General features: G+C 44.3%; 1 protein-coding gene across 1 annotated transcript in view; it reads right to left on the bottom strand.

The window, feature by feature from the left end:
* Positions 1-20,170, bottom strand: part of LOC139385005 (metallophosphoesterase MPPED2) — a 126,748-nt gene extending 106,578 nt beyond the window's left edge. The window contains exons 1-2 of the mRNA XM_071129973.1: positions 20,001-20,170; positions 17,000-17,274 (exon numbers count right to left, since the gene is read on the bottom strand). Coding sequence (XP_070986074.1) covers positions 17,000-17,127 — 128 coding nt within the window. The 5' untranslated portion in view covers positions 17,128-17,274; positions 20,001-20,170. The remainder of the gene's footprint in view (positions 1-16,999; positions 17,275-20,000) is intronic.
* Positions 20,171-21,916: the final 1,746 nt, after the last annotated feature.

Raw genomic sequence — 21,916 nt, 5'->3', positions numbered from 1 at the left:
GTGTCATGCACAAAGTAGATGTCCTAACCAACTTACAAACCAACTACAGTTTGTAGAGTGGTTGAAAACCGAGTTTTACCTAAGTGTATGTAAACTTCCGACTTCAACTGTACATAGAGTCATTAAACACTTGAATAATGTTTACATTCTGTTTTACCCACTTTATATGCGTGTACTTTATTCTAGTCATGGCTCATCCTACACATTTATTGTGTTCATATACTGGCCATGCTGTCTATACACACCATTATGTATATATTCTTTTATATTCCGGACTCTGACATTGCTTGTTCTGATATTTCTTAATTTCTTTCTTTGTACTTTTTGGATTATGTGTGTATTGTTTTGTATTGCAAGGTATTATTGCACTGTTGGAGCTAGAAGCACAAGCATTTCGCTGCCCCTGCGATAACATCTGCAAATCTGTGTACGCGACCAATAAACGTTGATTTCATTTTGTGTTCGATTTGTATCACTGTAGCGGTAATACTCAGTACTGTAGAAGTGACTTAATTACACACAGAGACATAAAAATACTGTGTGTGTGTGTGTGTGTGTGTGTGTGTGTGTGTGTGTGTGTGTTTTAAAAAAGATCTTACACCATTAAAACTGAAACTAGATATCTGTCTAACCCAAACTAGAACACCTCTTATTAAAAGGCCTCTATAACACACTAACATATTGGCTTATTGGTTCAAATGGAACTGATAGCATTTTAGCTACATGAAACCTTATTAAAATCTTCATATACACCCCCAGGAAGAATATGACATTTTCTGACAAGCAAGCACTTAGATATGTTCATTTTCACGTTTTCATAAATTACGTATACTAAGGCATTTGTGAAAATTCTATACCCATATTGAGCGGGAAAGCAGCCGTGTGTTTGGACAATTAATAGACACTGCAGTAAATAAAACCTAGGACCATGTACCATGCAGGCCAGTGTGCCTTAGCCAATCAGAGGTACAGCAGCATCATTCACTTTGAACTGGACTGTGTGTTTACAGGCAGTAGGGCCTGCCATCATTCACTTTGAACTGGACTGTGTGTTTACAGTAGAGGTCGATTAATTAGTGCTGATTTCAAGTTTTCATAACAATCGGTAATCTGCATTTTTGGACACCGATCATGGCCGATTACATTGCACTCCACGAGGAGACTGCGTGACAGCGAGTGCAGCAAGGAGCAAGGAGCCACGGTAAGGTGCTAGATAGCATTAAACGTATCTTATAAAAAAACAATCAATCTTAACATAATCACTAGTTAACAACACATGGTTGATGATATAAATAGTTTATCTAGCTTGTCCTGCGTTGCATACAATCGATGCAGTGCCTGTTCATTTATCATTGAATCATAGCCTACTTCGCCAAACCGGGGATGATTTAACAAAAGCACATTTGCGAAAAAAGCACAATCGTTGCACGAATGTGTCACGGTTGTTTGTATAGACGGACCAAGACGCAGCACATGTTGAGTCCCACATTATATTTAATAGTGAAACTTCAGCAGAACAAACAATAAACAAACAAACAAAACAACAAACCGTGATAACAGAGGTGCTACATACACTACTCAAAACAATATCCCATAACCCACTGGTGGAACAAATGCAACTTAAGTATGATCCCCAATTAGAGACAATGATAACCAGCTGCCTCTAATTGGAAATCATACAAATCACTAACATAGAAAATCAAACCTAGAACCCCACATAGAAAGTATAAACTAGAACAAAACCCCTAGTCACGCCCTGACCTACTCTACCATAGAAAATACAGGTTTTCTATAGTCAGGACGTGACAGAATGTACCTAACCATAAACATCAATGCCGGAACGGAATGGTTCCGTATTTCACTGAAAGAATAAACGTCTTGTTTTTGAAATGATAGTATCCGGATTTGACCATATTAATGACCTAAGGCTCGTATTTCTGTGTGTTATTATGTTATAATTAAGTCTATGATTTGATATTTGATAGAGCAGTCTGACTGAGCGGTGGTAAGCAGAAGCAGGCTCGTAAGCATTCCTTCAAACAGCACTTTCATGCGTTTTCCAGCAGCTCATCGCTGTGCTTCAAGCATTGAATTGTTTATGACTTCAAGCCTATCAACTCCTGAGCTAGTTAGCGGGGTGCACGCTAATAGCGTTTCAATTGGTGACGTCACTCGCTCTGAGACCTTGAAGTAGTTGTTCCCCTTGCTCTGCAAGGTCTGCGGCTTTTGTGGAGCGATGGGTAACGATGCTTCAAGGGTGGCTGTTGTCGATGTGTTCCTGGTTCGAGCCCAGGTAGGGGAGAGGAGAGGGACGGAAGCTATACTGTTACACTGGAAATACTAAAGTGCCTATAAGAACATCCAATAGTCAAAGGTATATGAAATACAAATGGTTTAGAGAGAAATAGTCCTATAAATACTATATTAACTACAACCTAAAACGTCTTGCCTTGGAATATTGAAGACTCATGTTAAAAGGAACCACCAGCACATATTGCACTTTTACTTTCTTCTCCATTGCATTATTTAAACAAATTGAACATGTTTGATTATTTATTTGAGGCTAAATTTATTTTATTGATTTATTATATTAAGTTAAATTAAAAGTGTTCATTCAGTATTGTTGTAATTGTCATTGTTACAAATATACATTTTAAAAACCGTCCGATTAATCGGTATCGGCTTTTTGTGGTCCTCCAATAATCGTTATTGGTATCGGCGTTGAAAAATCATAATCGGTCGACCTCTAGTTTACAGGCAGATGCAACAGTGCGACTTTAGATCATTAGAATGCATTTGTCAAAAGCCACAAAATACACTTGGATGGATTTCTGTAAATACCACGGGAGTCCTCTTACATCTGGGAACTGTACAGTCCTATTGATCCAACAACCACAAAAAGATAGGCTATCTTCCCCAGAATGCACATCAACAACAAGCTCAACTACTAATGCTAGCCAGAGCAAGATGCTCTACAATTGAAGGAAGGAACATTAGATAAACCCTCTCAAACTTTTTCAGCGAGTTGGCCGTCAAAATTGCACTGATAAAAAATGGGGAATAGCCTGCTCGTCCTTCTGTAGCTTGCCTGCCAATGCATGCGTTGTCCCAACTAAGCACCCAAGCTAGCTTGCTAGCTAGCTTCTCCAGACACAAATGAGAGAACATCTCACGCTGACCATTTTACTCGCCGTAGCAGAGCTGGCTAGGCTGTTTACATGTTATCTAGAGCATTTGTGATGAACTATTACCTTTCTTGACTACGTTTACTGACACTGGTCATATTCAGCGGGTGTTTCACGTTTCTAAATTCATCAGTGATTCTGGTCTCTGGTACACTCAGATAAGAGTTCTCTTAAATCGGAGACATACTAACTGTATAACATTGGGTCAGCATAACTAGCTAGCTAACCAATCTCTAGTTGTGTAGCCACTGAAAAACGATACTAGGGGAAAACATCAGTGACTCACCCACTCCTCCAATGACATGACGTCCTCCTAGAAGCTAGCTAGCTATTAGGCTCTGTGTTTTTAGCTACATAGATAGATAGCATATTAGCCACGTTATGACTGACTTATGATCATTACTCGTTTGATTTTATTGACATTCAAAGCCTTAGTTACAAACTGAAACAATGTATCCCGAATGGAGGCAGCAAACAATGTACCAGGCTGTGATTTACAACCTGATAGCAATATGTTTGGACAACCAAGAAATGTATTGGTGAATTAAATGAATCCTGTATTGAACTGCTTCCATCTATTCTGCCCACAATGTCTTAGTGTACATCATGGAATGTTATAAAGCTGGTTTTGAAGCATAAACTGATATTAAGATTGTCTGTTTGTTTCATATCTGTAATGTAGTTAAAACGTTGTCAGTTCCACTTTAAGCCAAAGCACACAGAGAATGAAACACTGAATCCCCCTTGCTACTAAAAACAGTGGAAAAGCTTTGGATAGAAAGCAGAGCCCATTATTTGAGAGAGAGAGAGAGAGAGAGAGAGAGAGAGAGAGAGAGAGAGAGAGAGAGAGAGAGAGAGAGAGAGAGAGAGAGAGAGAGAGAGAGAGAGAGAGAGAGAGAGAGAGAGAGAGAGAGAGAGAGAGAGAGAGAGAGAGAGAGAGAGAGACAGAGAGAGAGAGAGATAGAGAGAGAGAGAGAGAGGGGGATAAGGCATGAAAGGGAGAGAGGAAAGGAAAGGAAAGGAAAGGAAAGGGAAGGGAAGGGAAGAGAAGAGAAGAGAGGGGGAAAGAGATCTCTGATGTTTGTAGGAGGATATTTCGTTTGACAGAGCACACTTGGCTCAGTGGCCAAAAACACACAAGTAAAGTGGGTCAAAGTTCACTGCTCGCTCTTCCGGGCCTGACACCTAACTCAGAGCAGATAAGAAGGTCAGGGACTTTGCCGTTTTGGAGATGCCACAGTTCCCTCTGATTGATTATAATATACACACTTTCTTGATAAATGTCCAAGAAGTAATACATTGTAGGTATAAAGCGTGTATTTATCAGTCTATGCTTAGTGTAATGTATGCCTAGCCGTTAAGAGTGTTGAGCCAGTAACTGAAAGTTTGCTGGTTTGAATCCCAGAGCTACATAAATCATTACATAACAAATGAAGTATTTTGTTTTAGCTTATACATACACCCTCATCTCTTCTCCCAGCACTTCCTCAGAGCCGTAGGAAGCTGTAATACATAAAAAGAGAAAAGTCTATCCTCCACAGGTTCCTCCAACCAGTCTGGGTAATTGGATAATCTGTGACAATTATGTCTGCCGGGAGAGTTAGGAGTGTCTACCCTGCAACACAGTGGAGTGAGGGAGAGGGGGATGAAAGGATAGAGGAATGGACAGATTGTGTTCTTTTCAGAGGGGCGTAGCGGCAGTCTCCTTGTCTAGCCGTTGGTCGGCCCCCACTGTCCAGTTGGGGTCAATGAGGTCAACTACCCCTGGACTCCCTACTTTTCTGGGCTACAAGTAGGAGCTGTCAATCAGGGGGGGGGGGGCATCCACTATTATTTCTACCTAGTCAGTTGTACAACTGAATGTATTCAGCTGAAATGTGTCTTCCGCATCCTCTGAATCAGAGAGGTGCGGGGGGCTGCTATAATCGACATCCACATCTTCAGGTGCCCGGGGAAGGCACCTGCTGCCTATTAGAGTTACATATAATCACCTATTATATTACAGAGTTACATATAATCACCTATAGTACTCCTTCCCTCTTTCATTCCCAATCAACGCCCACCACAGTTGTCATGTCTTAATGATTTTCCAGTCAATAGCCCTCTAATGGCTAGGCCCCAACCTAGAGCCTTTGGAGGTCAAAGGGCAAATGTCGAATCGCTAATCAACTGGAGTTGACAACGTCCTACCTAATGTTAATAAATATGCGAGTAGCTGTCTCCATTTGTGTCCCTGCTGTAGTAAAACAGCCAGAGGGCAGAGCTTAAATTCAAAATATTTAATTCATTGCCAAAAGATGATTGTGGTAATAAGGTCAAGACAGGTGGTATTTGTCTAAGAACATTTGAAGAATTTCTATGTTTTTCTCTCTCTCATCTTTCTCTCGTTTCAGTAGCAAGGTCTGCTAATGAAATCCCATTAGTTTACAGTCTGTGTATTGGAGATGTGCATGACCTTCTAAATCCCATTAGTTTACAGTCTGTGTATTGGAGGTGTGCATGACCTTCTAAATCCCATTAGTTTACAGTCTGTGTATTGGAGGTGTGCATGACTTTCTAAATCACATTAGTTTACAGTCTGTGTATTAGAGATGTGCATGACCTTCTAAATCACATTAGTTTACAGTCTGTGTATTAGAGGTGTGCATGACCTTCGAAATCCCATTAGTTTACAGTATGTGTATTAGAGATGTGCATGACCTTCGAAATCCCATTAGTTTACAGTCTGTGTATTAGAGGTGTGCATGACCTTCTAAATCCCATTAGTTTATAGTCTGTGTATTAGAAGTGTGCATGACCTTCTAAATCCCATTAGTTTATAGTCTGTGTATTAGAGGTGTGCATGACCTTCTAAATCCCATTAGTTTATAGTCTGTGTATTAGAGGTGTGCATGACCTTCTAAATCACATTAGTTTATAGTCTGGGTATTGGAGGTGTGCAATAGTGGAGAATGTTGGCTGCTCTGAGAGGTAGAGAGAGAGCGAGAGAGAAAGAGAGAGAAATAGAGAGAAAGAGCGAGAGAGAGAGAGTTAGTGAGAAAGAGCGCAAGAGAGAGAGAGAGGTAGAGAGAAAGAAAGAGAGAGAGGTAGAGAGAGAAAGAAAGAGAGATAGAGAGAAAGAGTGAGAGAGAGGTAGTGAGAAAGAGCGTGAGAGAGAAAGACGTAGAAAGTTAGTGAGATAAAGATGTAGAGAGAGAGAGGTAGAGTGAGAGAGCAAGAGAAAGGTAGAGAGTGGGAGAAGTAGAGAGAGAGAGAGGTAGAGAGAGAAAGAGAGCAGTAGAGAGAGAGTGAGAGAGTTAGAGAGAGAAGTAGACAGAGAGAGAGAGAGAAAGAGAGAGAGAGAGAGAGAGAGAGAGAGAGAGAGAGAGAGAGAGAGAGAGAGAGAGAGAGAGAGAGAGAGAGAGAGAGAAAGAGAGTGGTAGAGAGAGAGTGAGAGAGTTAGAGAGAGAGAAGTAGAGAGAGAGAGGTAGAGAGAGAAAGAGAGTAGTAGAGAGAGAGTGAGAGAGGTAGAGAGAGAAAGAGAGTAGTAGAGAGAGAGTGAGAGAGGTAGAGAGAGAAAGAGAGTAGTAGAGAGAGAGTGAGAGAGGTAGAGAGAGTGAGAGAGAAGTAGAGAGAGGTAGAGAGAGAGTGAGAGAGGTAGAGAGAGAGTGAGAGAGGTAGAGAGAGAGTGAGAGAGTTAGAGAGAGAGAAAGAGACTCCTCAGTGGATCTGTTCCTTTGATGGGGATAGCATCACCACAGCACAGATCAACCACCACAAACAGACTGTTCCTCCTTATCACCCCTCTCAGAACCACTGTATGCCACTGGGAGTGTGTGTGAGAGAGAGCAAGATCAAGGGGAAAAGCTGGTGTGTGTGTGTGTGTGTGTGTGTGTGTGTGTGTGTGTGTGTGTGTGTGTGTGTGTGTGTGTGTGTGTGTGTGTGTGTGTGTGTGTGTGTGTGTGTGTGTGTGTGCATCCTACAACCGTATCACCAGCTCTAAACGCTATGGGGGCAAATTACAAAGATAATGATCACTGGCTGGCTGACCTGCTAACAAATATTTACCTCTGTCCCTTCCTCTCTACCTGCTCTTCCTTTATTGCTCATCCAGGTCAAACATCAAAACATATTGGTCCGCATTCAACCCACAAACACGCACGCGCGCACCACACACAGTCACACACACAACCCCCCCCCACGCTCACTCATCCACAGAGCAATACCATTTCTAGGAGAGGAGCAGAGAGTGCCTCTCTTATCTTCCGCGTTTCAGCTGTCCTCTAATTCAATAAACTACAGAGGAACAAAATGAACACAGAAATAACAGAGAGGAGAGAGAGAGCAGAGAGAGAACGAGCAAGGTGAAGACAGAAACGAATGGACAGAGAGGCAGAATGAGGAAACAGGGAAATCTAAAACACAGGCACACAATCCAAATGTAAAATAATACTAGTAAATAAACATGTTATGGTCTTTCCTTCGATCTCCCTGCACCCCTCTGTATCTAGTAGAGGAGCAACCTGCTGGCCCCTCCCTTAGTCCTGCTGGCCCCTCCCTGTTAGTCCTGCTGGCCCCTCCCTGTTAGTCCTGCTGGCCCCTCCCTGTTAGTCCCGCTGGCCCCTCCCTGTTAGTCCCGCTGGCCCCTCCCTGTTAGTCCCTCTGGCCCCTCCCTGTTAGTCCCGCTGGCCCCTCCCTGTTAGTCCTGCTGGCCCCTCCCTGTTAGTCCCTCTGGCCCCTCCCTGTTAGTCATGCTGGCCCCTCCCTGTTAGTCCCGCTGGCCCCTCCCTGTTAGTCCTGCTGGCCCCTCCCTGTTAGTCCTGCTGGCCCCTCCCTGTTAGTCCCGCTGGCACCTCCCTATTAGTCCCGCTGGCCCCTCCCTGTTAGTCCCGCTGGCCCCTCCCAGTTAGTCCCGCTGGCCCCTCCCTGTTAGTCCCGCTGGCCCCTCCCAGTTAGTCCCGCTGGCCCCTCCCTGTTAGTCCCGCTGGCACCTCCCTGTTAGTCCTGCTGGCCCCTCCCTGTTAGTCCCGCTGACCCCTCCCTGTTAGTCCTGCTGGCCCCTCCCTTAGTCCCGCTGGCCCCTCCATGTTAGTCCCGCTGGCCCCTCCATGTTAGTCCCGCTGGCCCCTCCATGTTAGTCCCAATGTCCCCTCCCTGTTCGCCCCGATGGCCCCTCCCTGTTAGCCCCGCTGGCCCCTCCCTGTTAGTCCTGCTGGCCCCTCCCTGTTAGTCCCGATGGCCCCTCCCTGTTAGTCCCGATGGCCCCTCCCTGTTAGTCCTGCTGGCCCCTCCCTGATAGTCCTGGGGCGGCCTAGAGTGTTGGGCCAGTAACTGAAAGGTTGCTGGATCGAATCCCTGAGCTGACAAGGTAAAAATCTGTTGTTCTCCTGAACAAGGCAGTTCTCTGTAGGCCATAATTGTAGATAAGAATTTGTTCTTAACTGACTTACCTTGTTAAATAAAGGTTAAATAAAATATAAAAATAAATAGTCCTGCTGGCCCCTCCCTGTTAGTCCTGCCATAATGGGAAAGTATGGAACACAAAGCCTGTGTTTAATATCACCACGGACGGAACCTTCCGGCGTTTCATTGAGGAATAAATTGCTTCTGCTAATGTTCCTTTCATTACGCCACAGCCCTTAATTGTGCTGCTGACAGGCCTCTGGCTACAGGGGGGATGGGCAGAGACGTCGCGCGTTACAGCGGTGTGTGTGTGTTTGTTTCTGCAGCCTCACACATACACAAGCACAATACCAGGGATTTCAGGATTTAGAGCCGACACAGAGGAATGAACTGTTATTAGTCTGAATATACCTCGTCAGTCTGATACCTGTGCAGAACGGTGTCAAAACAAACTACAGGATGTGGTAGCAACATATCCACACTCATAAAGAGCTTTAAGCACAAACAAACTACCCCCACACAGACCCACACAGACCCACACAGACCCACACAGACCCACACTGACCCACACAGACCCACACAGACCCACACAGACCCACACAGACCCACACTGACCCACACAGACCCACACAGACCCACACAGACCCACACCCACCCACACAGACCCACACAGACCCACACAGACCCACACTGACCCACATCCACCACATACATCTACCAAATATTTGTCAAGCTTTTACCAAGCTGCAATATGGAAAGTACGTTGCTTTTTTACACATTATAATGTCTACGCCAGAGGGATGTCAGGCTACATTTTCAATTGTAAACGCAAACTGCTTCAACAAAAGCTCAGTAAATATTAAATCAAACGAGGGCACAAGGCAGTGGTCTAGAACTTGCAACATGAAAGGAGTCTATTCCCAACGACACAGGAAGCGGCATCATGGAGACATCCCCTCCGCCACGGCGTCCTGGGGTGGGAAGGCCAGTATCTGAAGGAGCTCAAAATGGCTTCCATCTCAAAACAACAGACCTGCCAAATGTCAACTGTCACTTAACCCCCGTCCACCTTGCTGTAGCGCCAGGGCCAAGGGTAGGAGAGGAACTCAATCAAGGGTTCTCCTGTTTCAAAAGCACTCCATTCTGGCTGCGGTGAAGCAGCGGGCCCCGCAAACAAAGAGATACCGTCTGTGGAGTTTCCACCGAGGGGGAAAACTTCTCCTGAAACTGTCTGAGTAGGGAAGGAGAGAGGGGTGAAGAGGGGAGGAAAGTGAGGGGAGGGGAGGGGGGAGGAACGGATGAGAGTAAAGAGAGTAAAGAGGCCAGCAGAGGTAAAGGGGCAGGTTCGGCTGGACTGATTTAATTTGCAGGTTTCATTATGTGTGACTTGAGAAGAGAGAGGTTTTTGATGTGATTTGTATCCTATTTTGTCACAGAACATTCTAAGCATGTGAATCAAACGCAGCGACTTAACATTCACATACAATGGAGATGGGAGTACCCTTCTTCATTTTTTAACTTTAACCTTTATTTAACTAACAAGTCAACTAAGACCAAATTCTTTACAATGACGGCCTACCCCGGTCAAACCCTAACCCGAACGGCGCTGGGCCAATTGTGCGCTGCCCCATGGGGCTCCCAATCATGGCCGGTTGTGATACAGCCTGGAATCGAACCAGGGTCTGTAGGCACTGATTTGCAGTGCCTTAGACCGCTGTGCCATTCGGGAGCCCAATTAGGCTACTATCCCAGAAGCCCCCGCTTGTTTGCGGATTTCTGTCATGTGACACACTACCCGTCAGTAGTCCCCTCTCCCCCAAACACCCCTCCACATTCACAAAGAGGACCCTCTCACAGCAAATCCTATCACAGTCCAAAACCAAACAGCACATATCTAGACATGTGCTGGGCTAATTGTCAGAAGAAAATCAACCGAGTGTGTTCATTTGGATGAACACAACTGTATGGCTTTGATTCTGTTCTTTAGCATTTATACAGAACACACAGACACACAGTTGGGTTGGTGTTGTTAAATGATTCACACTTTTATGAGCTTCTCAATTATTCAGAGATTGAAAGTAATTAACGAGGCATCTGGAGAAGAACAACGGAATCAAATATGGAATTAAAGACCAAGGAAAAAGATGATGCAACTCAGTCCTATTTTGGGGATTCAATTTCCATTTCCACATGATCAAATGAACGTGGAATTCTAACACCACATTCAACAATAACAACGCAATTCCACATTTTACCAAACCATCTAGAAAGGAATTCTGCTGCATCGTAATTTAGTGTTTTAAAAGCAGCGAGGAGCGCTCCCGTGTAGAGCTGTCTCAGTGTGTGTGTGTGTGTGTGTGTGTGTGTGTGTGTGTGTGTGTGTGTGTGTATGTGTGTGTGTGTGTGTGTGTGTGTGTGTATATGTGTGTGTGTGTGTGTGTATGTGTGTGTGTGTGTGTATGTGTGTGTGTGTGTGTGTGTGTGTGTGTGTGTGTGTGTGTGTGTGTGTGTGTGTGTGTGTGTGTGTGTGTGTGTGTGTGTGAGAGTGCTTGTGTCAGCGTGTGTTTGCATGGTTGACTGCATGTATGTGCGTGTGTTAAAAAGTGATCTTGGACGCATGCCAACCTTTAAGCACCTACACCCCCACCTCCCTAAAGAGACCAGTGTCCCCTTAGTCCCAGTCTAAACTCTGTGTCCCCTTAGTACCAGTCTCAGTGTCCCCTTAGTCCCAGTCTCAGTGTCCCCTTAGTCCCAGTCTCAGTGTCCCCTTAGTCCCAGTCCAAAATCTGTGTCCCCTTAGTACCAGTCTAAAGTCTGTGTCCCCTTAGTCCCAGTCTAAACTCTGTGTCCCCTTAGTACCAGTCAAACTCTGTGTCCCCTTAGTCCCAGTCTAAACTCTGTGTCCCCTTAGTACCAGTCAAACTCTGTGTCCCCTTAGTCCCAGTCTCAGTGTCCCCTTAGTCCCAGTCTCAGTGTCCCCGTAGTCCCAGTCCAAACTCTGTGTCCCCTTAGTACCAGTCAAACTCTGTGTCCCCTTAGTCCCAGTCTAAACTCTGTGTCCCCTTAGTCCCAGTCTAAACTTTGTGTCCCATTAGTCCCAGTCTCTGTGTCCCCATAGTCCCAGTGTCTCATTAGTCCCAGTGTCTCCTTAGTCCAAGTCTCTGTGTCCCCATAGTCCCAGTGTCCCCTTAGTCCCAGTCTCAGTGTCCCCTTAGTCCCAGTCTCAGTGTCCCCGTAGTCCCAGTCCAAACTCTGTCTCCCCTTAGTCCCAGTGTCTCCTTAGTCCCAGTCTCTGTGTCCCCATAGTCCCAGTGTCCCCATAGTCCCAGTGTCCCTTTAGTCCCAGTCTCAGCGTCCCCTTAGTCCCAGTGTCCCCTTTGTCCAAGTCTCAGCGTCCCCTTAGTCCCAGTGTCCCCTTAGTCCTAGTCTCAGTGTCCCCTTAGTCCCAGTCTCAGTGTCCCCTTAGTCCCAGTCCAAACTCTGTGTCCCCTTAGTCCCAGTCTAAACTCTGTGTCCCCTTAGTCCCAGTCTAAAATCTGTGTCCCCTTAGTTCCAGTGTCCCCATAGTCCCAGTGTCCCCTTAGTCCTAGTCTCAGTGTCCCCTTAGTCCCAGTCTCAGTGTCCCCTTAGTCCCAGTCCAAAATCTGTGTCCCCTTAGTACCAGTCTAAAGTCTGTGTCCCCTTAGTCCCAGTCTAAACTCTGTGTCCCCTTAGTCCCAGTCTAAAATCTGTGTCCCCTTAGTACCAATCCAAACTCTGTGTCCCCTTAGTACCAGTCTAAAATCTGTGTCCCCTTAGTCCCAGTCCAAACTCTGTGTCCCCTTAGTACCAGTCCAAACTCTGTGTCCCCTTAGTCCCAGTCTGTGTCCCCTTAGTCACAGTCTAAACTCTGTGTCCCCTTAGTACCAGTCAAACTCTGTGTCCCCTTAGTCCCAGTCTAAACTCTGTGTCCCCTTAGTACCAGTCAAACTCTGTGTCCCCTTAGTCCCAGTCTCAGTGTCCCCTTAGTCCCAGTCTGTGTCCCCTTAGTCCCAGTCTAAACTCTGTGTCCCCTTAGTACCAGTCAAACTCTGTGTCCCCTTAGTCCCAGTCTAAACTCTGTGTCCCCTTAGTCCCAGTCTAAACTTTGTGTCCCATTAGTCCCAGTCTCTGTGTCCCCATAGTCCCAGTGTCTCATTAGTCCCAGTGTCTCCTTAGTCCAAGTCTCTGTGTCCCCATAGTCCCAGTGTCCCCTTAGTCCCAGTCTCAGTGTCCCCTTAGTCCCAGTCTCAGTGTCCCCGTAGTCCCAGTCCAAACTCTGTCTCCCCTTAGTCCCAGTGTCTCCTTAGTCCCAGTCTCTGTGTCCCCATAGTCCCAGTGTCCCCATAGTCCCAGTGTCCCCATAGTCCCAGTGTCCCTTTAGTCCCAGTCTCAGCGTCCCCTTAGTCCCAGTGTCCCCTTTGTCCAAGTCTCAGCGTCCCCTTAGTCCCAGTGTCCCCTTAGTCCTAGTCTCAGTGTCCCCTTAGTCCCAGTCTCAGTGTCCCCTTAGTCCCAGTCCAAACTCTGTGTCCCCTTAGTCCCAGTCTAAACTCTGTATCCCCTTAGTCCCAGTCTAAACTCTGTGTCCCCTTAGTTCCAGTGTCCCCATAGTCCCAGTCTCAGTGTCCCCTTAGTCCCAGTCTCAGTCTCCCCTTAGTCCCAGTCTCTGTTTCCCTTTAGTCCCAGTGTTCCCTTAATCCCAGTCAAAACTCCCCGTGTCCCCTTGGTCCCATTCTAACTCCCTGTGTCCCCTTAGTCCCAGTCTAAACTCAGTGTCCCCTTAGTCCCAGTCTAAACTCAGTGTCCCCTTAGTCCCAGTCTAAACTCAGTGTCCCCTTAGTCCCAGTCTAAACTCAGTGTCCCCTTAGTCCCAGTCTAATCTCTGTGTCCCCTTAGTCCCAGTCTAAACTCCCCGTGTCTCCTTAGTCCCAGTCTAAACTCCCAGTGTCCTCTTAGTCTCAGTCTAAACTCCCTGTGTCCTTTTAGTCCCAGACTAATCTCTCAGTGTTCCCTTAGTCCCAGTCTAAACTCAGTGTCCCCTTAGTCCCAGTCTAAACTCAGTGTCCCCTTAGTCCCAGTCTAAACTCCCCGTGTCTCCTTAGTCCCAGTCTAACTCCCCGTGTCCCCTAAGATCCAGTCTAAACTCCCTGCTTCTCTGTCTGGCCTCCTCTGCATTTTACCCTCACATCCCGCTCAAATTGGACGCAATGCGATTACCGGCCCAACTCAAAGCACATGTTCCAAGTTGCTGAGCATTTCACTTCATGGGACGACAAAAAGGAGAGGAAAGGGAAAACAGACAGTCAGGAAAATAAAGCAACACAAACACGGCTGGGCTGTTTGTCTGACACAGAGAGGCTCCCATGCTCTCAAGAATGTTCACTTTGACTCCTGGGTCACGTTACCAAGCATTAGCAAGAAATTGCAGCTGATGGGGTCTGAATGTGTGGGACACTGTGTGTGTGTGAGTGTGTGTGTGTGTGTGTGTGTGTGTGTGTGTGTGTGTGTGTGTGTGTGTGTGCATACACCCTGAGTGTGTGCAGTGGTCTAGTGCTAGCTGTGCCACCAGAGATTCTGGGTTCGAGCCCAGGCTCTGTCGCAGCCGGCCGCGACCGGGAGGTCCATGGGGAGACGCACAATTGGCCTAGTGTCGTCCGGGTTAGGGAGGGTTTGACCGGTAGGAATATCCTTGTCTCATCGCGCACTAGCGACTCCTGTGGCGGGCCGGGCGCAGTGCGCGCTAACCAGGTTGCCAGGTGCACGGTGTTTCCTTCGACACATTGGTGCGGCTGGCTTCCGGGTTGGATGCGCGCTGTGTTAAGAAGCAGTGCGGCTTGGTTGGGTTGTGTTTCGGAGGACGCATGGTTTTCAACCTTCGTTTCTCAAGACAAGATAGTAGCTACTAACACAATTGGATACCACGAAATTGGGGAGAAAAAGGGGTAAAAAAAGAAAAGAAAAATGATATTAAAAAATGTAAATAAGTGTTCATTCAGTATTGTTGTAATTGTCATTATTACAAACACATTTTTAAAAATCGGCGGATTAATCGGTATCGGATTTTTTTGGTCCTCCAATAATCGGTATCGTTATCAGCGTTGAATATTCCTAATCGGTCGACCTCTAGTTTACGACCTCTACAAGAGATACTGCTGTGCTGCGAGTCACAGACATCTAAATAGTGTCTCCTGGACTGCCCGCCCGGCGCAAAAACATTAGCAAGGATAAAGTTTCATAAGGCAACCGCCCATCTCTCCTCTTTTTTCTCTTTGGTTCAGGAGGAGCAGCAAGGTCTTTATTTCTGTCTAAATAGAGTGGCTGCAGCGGCAGGGCTAGGCTAACCCCGGGCCAATCTGATCATTATCTACCCCATCTAAACAAACCTTACTTTCCCAGAACAGAGCACGCATTCTATAAGCACTCTTACATGGTGGGGGAGGGGTTTATGTGTGTGTGTGTGTTTGTGTTTGTTTGTCTGTGTGGGGTGTGTGTGTGTACAAGGAACGCCTGTGAATGTGTGAATGTGTGTGTGTGTGTGTGTGTGTGTGTGTGTGTGTGTGTGTGTGTGTGTGTGTGTGTGTGTGTGTGTGTGTAAATATACAGCAGCAGTCTCAGTCTCATACACAGGTTAAAGAATGAATGCCTCAGATACTGGCAGCCCTGTAGAAGAGTACAGGAAACACATGCATGTATTTATCATGGTGCTTAGCTTATTCTATCCCAAAGAATCAAAATGGTAGTTCAGGTAATTCAAGTATTATCTAATTACAGTATAATGTCATTACCGTTTACCAGGTATTTCCTATGTCAAAACAAGAACCTTACCTCCTTACCTCATTTGCACACACTGTATATAGACTTTTTCTATTGTATTATTGACTGTATGTTTGTTTATTCCATGTGTAACTCTGTGTTGTTGTTTGTGTCGCACTGCTTTGCTTTATCTTGGCCAGGTCGCAGTTGTAAATGAGAACTTGTTCTCAACTAGCCTACCTTGTTAAATAAAGGTGATCTGGCCCACCTGGTTAAATAAAGGTGATCTGGCCTACCTGGTTAAATAAAGGTGATCTGGCCTACCTGGTTAAATAAAAGTGATCTGGCCTACCTGGTTAAATAAAGGTGATCTGGCCCACCTGGTTAAATAAAGGTGATCTGGCCTACCTGGTTAAATAAAAGTGATCTGGTCTACCTGGTTAAATAAAGGTGATCTGGTCTACCTGGTTAAATAAAGGTGAAGCAAAATACATAAATCAAAAAACAAAAGGTGAAAAATACCAGATGTGATTATGTGTAACAACAATGATTTGCATGACATGGTATATAAAGATTTAGCTTCAATGGTTCATTTAAACAACTATGTGAGGATCCAATGGTATTTGATGGTTGAAAAAAGGAGCAGGAGGACAGATGTATAGTGGTCAGAACATCGTGTCCATACACCTTAAGATGAGAGTCAGAGAGAGACCACAGGCCAGGCATTCAGACAACCACAGAGTCGACCGCAACGTCAAGCCTCGCACCAGCCTGCAAAAGAGCCCGCTTAAATCATAAATATTACCATGTCTTTTACATAAATCTGCCACATCGTCCCTGCCCACAGCGGTCTGTTGACCACATGCGGTGGAGATTCGCCGGTCAGAGCACTTTGGCCTGCTGATGAAAAGCAGGGCATTGTGGGTAGCAGACCAGACAACGGTCACGTTAAAGAAGTGGCTGGATAAATAAAGGAAGAGGACAGCCTGATAGACAGAGGGGACATAGTGAACATGCTGTAGGAACGTCATGCCATGCTTCAGAAGACTGCTGTTATCAGCTAGTCATAGACTACAACACAGGTAGAACCTACAACACAGGTAGAACCTACAACACAGATAGAACCTACAACAGCGGTAGAACCTACAACACAGATAGAACCTACAACACAGGTAGAACCTACAACACAGATAGAACCTACAACACAGATAGAACCTACAACACAGGTAGAACCTACAACAGCGGTAGAACCTACAATACAGCTAGAACCTACACCACAGCTAGAACCTACAACACAGATAGAACCTACAACACAGATAGAACCTACAACACAGATAGAACCTACAACACAGATAGAACCTACAACAGCGGTAGAACCTACAACACAACTAGAACCTACAACACAGCTAGAACCTACAACACAGATAGAACCTACAACAGCGGTAGAACCTACAATACAGCTAGAACCTACACCACAGCTAGAACCTACAACAGCGGTAGAACCTAGAACACAGTTAGAACCTAGAACACAGCTAGAACCTGCAGGTAGTGTGTGTGTAAGTTTGGTGTGTGTGTGTGTGTGTGTGTGTGTGTGTATGTGTATGTGTGTGTGTGTGTGTGTGTGTGTGTGTGTGTGTGTGTGTGTGTGTGTGTGTACTCACATGTGGACATGTGGAGGTTGAAAGCGGCTCTGGTTGATGTTGTAGTGAGTGAAGGCCTGTGTGGGGTTGGAGCTGTACTCGTCCACTGTGATGGTCACTTTGCCCTGAGAGGCGATTCCATGAGCCATGCTTCCGCCGTTCGGACATCAGACACAGTTCACCAGGATCCAAGGCTGAACCGTTCAGCGGTCATCCTTCAGAACCGCTGCTCAGAACTATAACCGCCTCGTGTACAAAACCGGATCAACCACACTGGACCACAACCACACAGCAATCTGAAGAGAAACAAAGAGAAGAGAAACAGAAACACGGTTGAACCAGAGTTTAAATCACAAACATACCCTTTTGTAAATGTAGATGAGACTGTGATGTAAATAGTAAGAATAGGCCATTCTGATTGGTAAATAGGTACACACATCAAGCTTCCTCTAAACCAAAACACAATAATTTTCCTGAACAGCGGTTGCCGTGATGACAGACATCGACAGTAAACTGTGAACCTGGCAAATGTTTGTAAAAATGGTAAATTGTAGTAAATACTGAAGATACAGTCTGTAGATGGGAAGTGATACTGTAAGCAGGTGCTCCTAATATTGAATAGGGAAATACTGCGTCTTCATTTGCTAAATAAGGAACAGTTGAAAGAGTCAGTAACAACCCTCCTTATTGAGGACGTGATTTGTCAAACAGATTAAACCATACAATTATAATTTTGCAATAGTATTATAAAAAAATATTATAAAAATCTGGACAGAAAAAATACACATGCAGTAATTTAAATAACCATAGTCTAAATATCTGAAACTACTCTAAGGCCATCTAAGAACATCAGAAAATAATAACTAGAAACCATTGATTCTGCAGTAATTTCCCTGAACATTTCATTATTATTTAGGATGAAGACAAGCTCATCCTGTATGACAAAATAACTAACCTGTCCAACCATTGGTCATTAAACAGATGCAATAAGGAGCCCATGCAGGTTGATCAAACACATGTGAAATGACCATATTAATGGATTACAACACATGTAGAAATCATTTTGACATTGAAAACATATATTACAAGTATAAAAGTTTAACAAATCAATTTGAGCATAAAATGTTACTAATTAAATAGTTGCATGCAGAAGCATAGATTGTCTGATGCTATCCTAATTTTACAATGTGGTTATAGCTCGTCATATTCAATTAAAAATGAATCATAGTTAATTGCAAAATTCAGTTTACTTTCAAATTGTAAATGTATATCCATAAATATTTAGAAAAATACGTTTTGATAGTAATGCAGTTAGTAACATTTTAATTTAAGGCACAAACTCACCTATCAGAGAAATAGATCAATAATGGTAAATCCTAAATAGCCTTCATAAATCACAATAGTGTGCGATTGTTTATGAACTAAGAGTAACTAACATAAACTGACGTTACTGACCCAAGAAAACGACCCAAGTTACCGGTGTCGTGTGATTTCGCATACCGCTTTGGAAGCTTGCTCAACGGTGCTTCAGTTCTGCTGTGCTCCCTCAACCCTTGTGTCGCTCCCTCCTGTCTCAACCCCTGATTGATTATAGTCAGTAGTAAGTAGCCACTGTGGGCTTGACATCGCACCTGCAAGCTTTTTATACGAGACCTCCACTTGCACTGTCTCTCCGACGCAAGGACCGGTAGCCTACTGTGCCCCTCAATTTAAAAGTCCATCACTAATTGAAAAATCTAAACAACGGTCGCCGAGTTCAGGAGAGGATTCATTTCAGTGTTAACAAGTGCTTGATAGCCACGAAGACACTACTTTATATTTGTAAATACAGTCATACTTGACATAGCACATTCATAATATATACTGTATATTGTGTACATATCCGTTCATTACTTTGTATAAGCTAATTACCTCAACTCATTTTTATTTTTAATCAGACGTTTTTAAATGATTGATTTAGATTTGTGCACTGCATTGTTGTGGGAGCTAACACAAGAATTTCCTGGCACCTTTTATAGCCTCTATGCTGTACTCTGTGTTCGTGACGAAAAACATTTTATTTGTTTTTTATTTTGATACAATGTATCGACGCAACAAAACACAAGGATACATTTTACTATTAGCAACATAAGATGGTACAATGTATATATATATATATATATGTACATTATATACATTATATATATATGATATACATTGTAACAACTCCAAAGCAACATTGCGACCATGGCTATGTACCAATTAGGCGAAATGCCTCCCTCTGTGTTTAGCTATCACCATTTAGGCCTAGAAGATAACAATACATGCAATCAAATATCTCCAAGTTGCCTGTGGACTTGAAATTGTACGGTTTACAATAGGCCTACACTAGCCTAGGCTACTGTAAACAGACACCCGTGAACTTTGCCCAATGCTTGCAGCACTCCATTGAAAAACGTGAAACTGCAGACAGTGAGCATGCATGGTATTGGTAGTTAGATATTCCATACGTGTGTATTTTGCAATAGCCTATGATGGCTTACCTTGGTAGCCTACATAGCTAGCTGCAACTAGCTACTTCAAGTAGCTAAATCTGTCCATGCATTTTAAATGCACGCTTTAGCTTCCCATATTAAATGCTTTCGCGCCAATACACTGTAGTTACTATTTCTTCCAATGCAAACATACACGTTCCTAACTTTAAAAATGCACATTCAAATGATAAATCCACTATTTACTACCGCATTACTAAAGTCGGGGAGAGGGAAACACACTGACCCTATGGTACCACACATTACTAGCTCAGTGCACCGCTTGCCATAACATTGCTGTTTTCAATAATGAACTAAAAGGATCTGTGAACTGTGCGTTCTGGCATCTCGTATAAAGAAACAGCAAAGGTGGTCAGTGTCAGCGAACCATCTGCACTAACCTCTTGCTCTCCCTCGTAAATGACAAGGCACCTCTAACCTGCGGCTTTGTGTCATGTTTTCTTATTCTCTCCATGCCTGCGATTTTCAAAGCCAGAGGTGAATATAGCTACCTTCGTTCTGGCGGATACGTGTCCCGGGGTCGCCCTCTACGCTGTCAAAAGACGCAGATCCATGCGGGAGAATGCCGATTTTGGAGGCCGGCGGGGGTTGCAGTCTGGGCGGGCAGGGCAGAACCTTCGACCCTGGGGGACCTCGGCTGGCTCTTGTGGAAACGAGACAGACAGAAGCGGAGAGGGGGAGCAAGAGAGAGAGAGAGAGAGAGCAGCCTCGATCTGACAGAGGAGAAGCCGGAGAGCGGTGTAGTGAGATGGGACTGCCACTGGGGTCAGAGAGAGCAGAAAGAGCACAGCCTCGCACGCGGGCTCGAGCACGGGCACAGACAGACAGACATGTGCGCGCGTGCGCACTCCCGTTTGTCTCAAACACCCGTTTTTTGCTTCTGCAAGCTGGCTCAATCTATTCCATTTAGAAAGACAGATAACCACCATGAGCCTGTCAGCACCATTTCCGCGTGGAAATATACTTTATTTCTCTCGCCATTCGTGGCTTGTCTTTTGGCATGGATACGATAGGCTTGCCTAAGGTATACGAGTATTTAGAGTTTACTGCAATTCACACTTGCAGGGCACCACAGACGTGACGGAGTTGACTGGGAGAGTGGAAAAAATATGCGGCTATCGATTTCCTTCAGTAAAACCATAATACAGAACTCAATACTGTGGCTGCAAGTCCACGAACTCTCCAAATGACACATCGTTTGTCCACCATGCAGCCAAATATGCAGCAGTCCACCAGCAGCAGTAGCCTACAGCAGTCATGACTGCAGTGATTTCTGTAATAGATTTAACACAATTATATGTTATCATTTAAAGTAAAGGTCCAGTGAAAATCTCACTTTTAAAAGTTAATATTCTGTTAACTCCTACCCAAATAATGTTGTTGACTCATCCTATACCTATAGTTGTGGCCACAGGGGGGGACAATTTAAAAACCCACCTCAAACTTGCATGTCAGACTGTTTAAAATATGAATATTTTTTATGACAGGTATATGCCCACACCCTTCTGTTGTTAAGCCCACACCATTTCAGCACAGAAAAACTGCCTTTTAACAAACTTAATTACAATTTTTGGAAGGAAAACTATTTCACTCATATTGTAATTAATAAAAGGTCATATTTCATAGAAATCTGGAAACACTGGACAGTTACTTTAATGTTTTGTAGCTGAAATCACAGGTGCCTGCCTATACCACAGCCTATACCTGAAGCACTTCCTTATCTCTGTTCCAGTATTTAACTCTAATTCTGCTGGGTCCTAATGTCCCATAATTAACATCAATACAGTAGAAATACACTAATTCAGTTTAGGCTACTAAATCAAATCCCACTTAAGGAAATATTTGCCCAAATCAGCCTACCATTTATAGATAGATAGATATATAGATAGATAGATAGATAGATAGATAGATAGATATACAATCATTTATAGATAGATAGATAGATAGATAGATAGATAGATAGATAGATAGATAGATAGATAGATAGATAGATAGATAGATAGATAGATAGATAGATAGATAGATAGATAGATAGATAGATAGATAGATAGATAGATAGATAGATACTGTAGATTGATGATGCTCTCATTACATTGCTTATTATATCATCCCAGAGTAGATTACTTGGCTATATATCTTGTAAACATGTAACCTATGTCCATGTATACCAGTACTATAACCCCCTACCCCTACTATTATCATTCTTCATACCAGTAAATACTGGTGGTTATGTTTTGTGGGAACACCCCATGAAGCTGTTACAGCAGCAAACTAGCACTATTTTCCCTGGTCTGCTGATGACTGTTCAGCCACATTTTACTGAATTAATTATTTGTACCTCATTTCTTATGTTCTTCCTCTTAAGAGTTGAACCCTAATTGGTGTCAGTGACCCTGATCAGCAGCTT

Source organism: Oncorhynchus clarkii, chromosome 26 (assembly GCF_045791955.1).
Source record: "Oncorhynchus clarkii lewisi isolate Uvic-CL-2024 chromosome 26, UVic_Ocla_1.0, whole genome shotgun sequence".
NCBI classification, from domain to species: domain Eukaryota; kingdom Metazoa; phylum Chordata; class Actinopteri; order Salmoniformes; family Salmonidae; genus Oncorhynchus; species Oncorhynchus clarkii.
The sequence above is the reverse complement of the archived record's forward strand: the minus strand, read 5'-3'. Positions and strand labels throughout refer to the sequence as shown.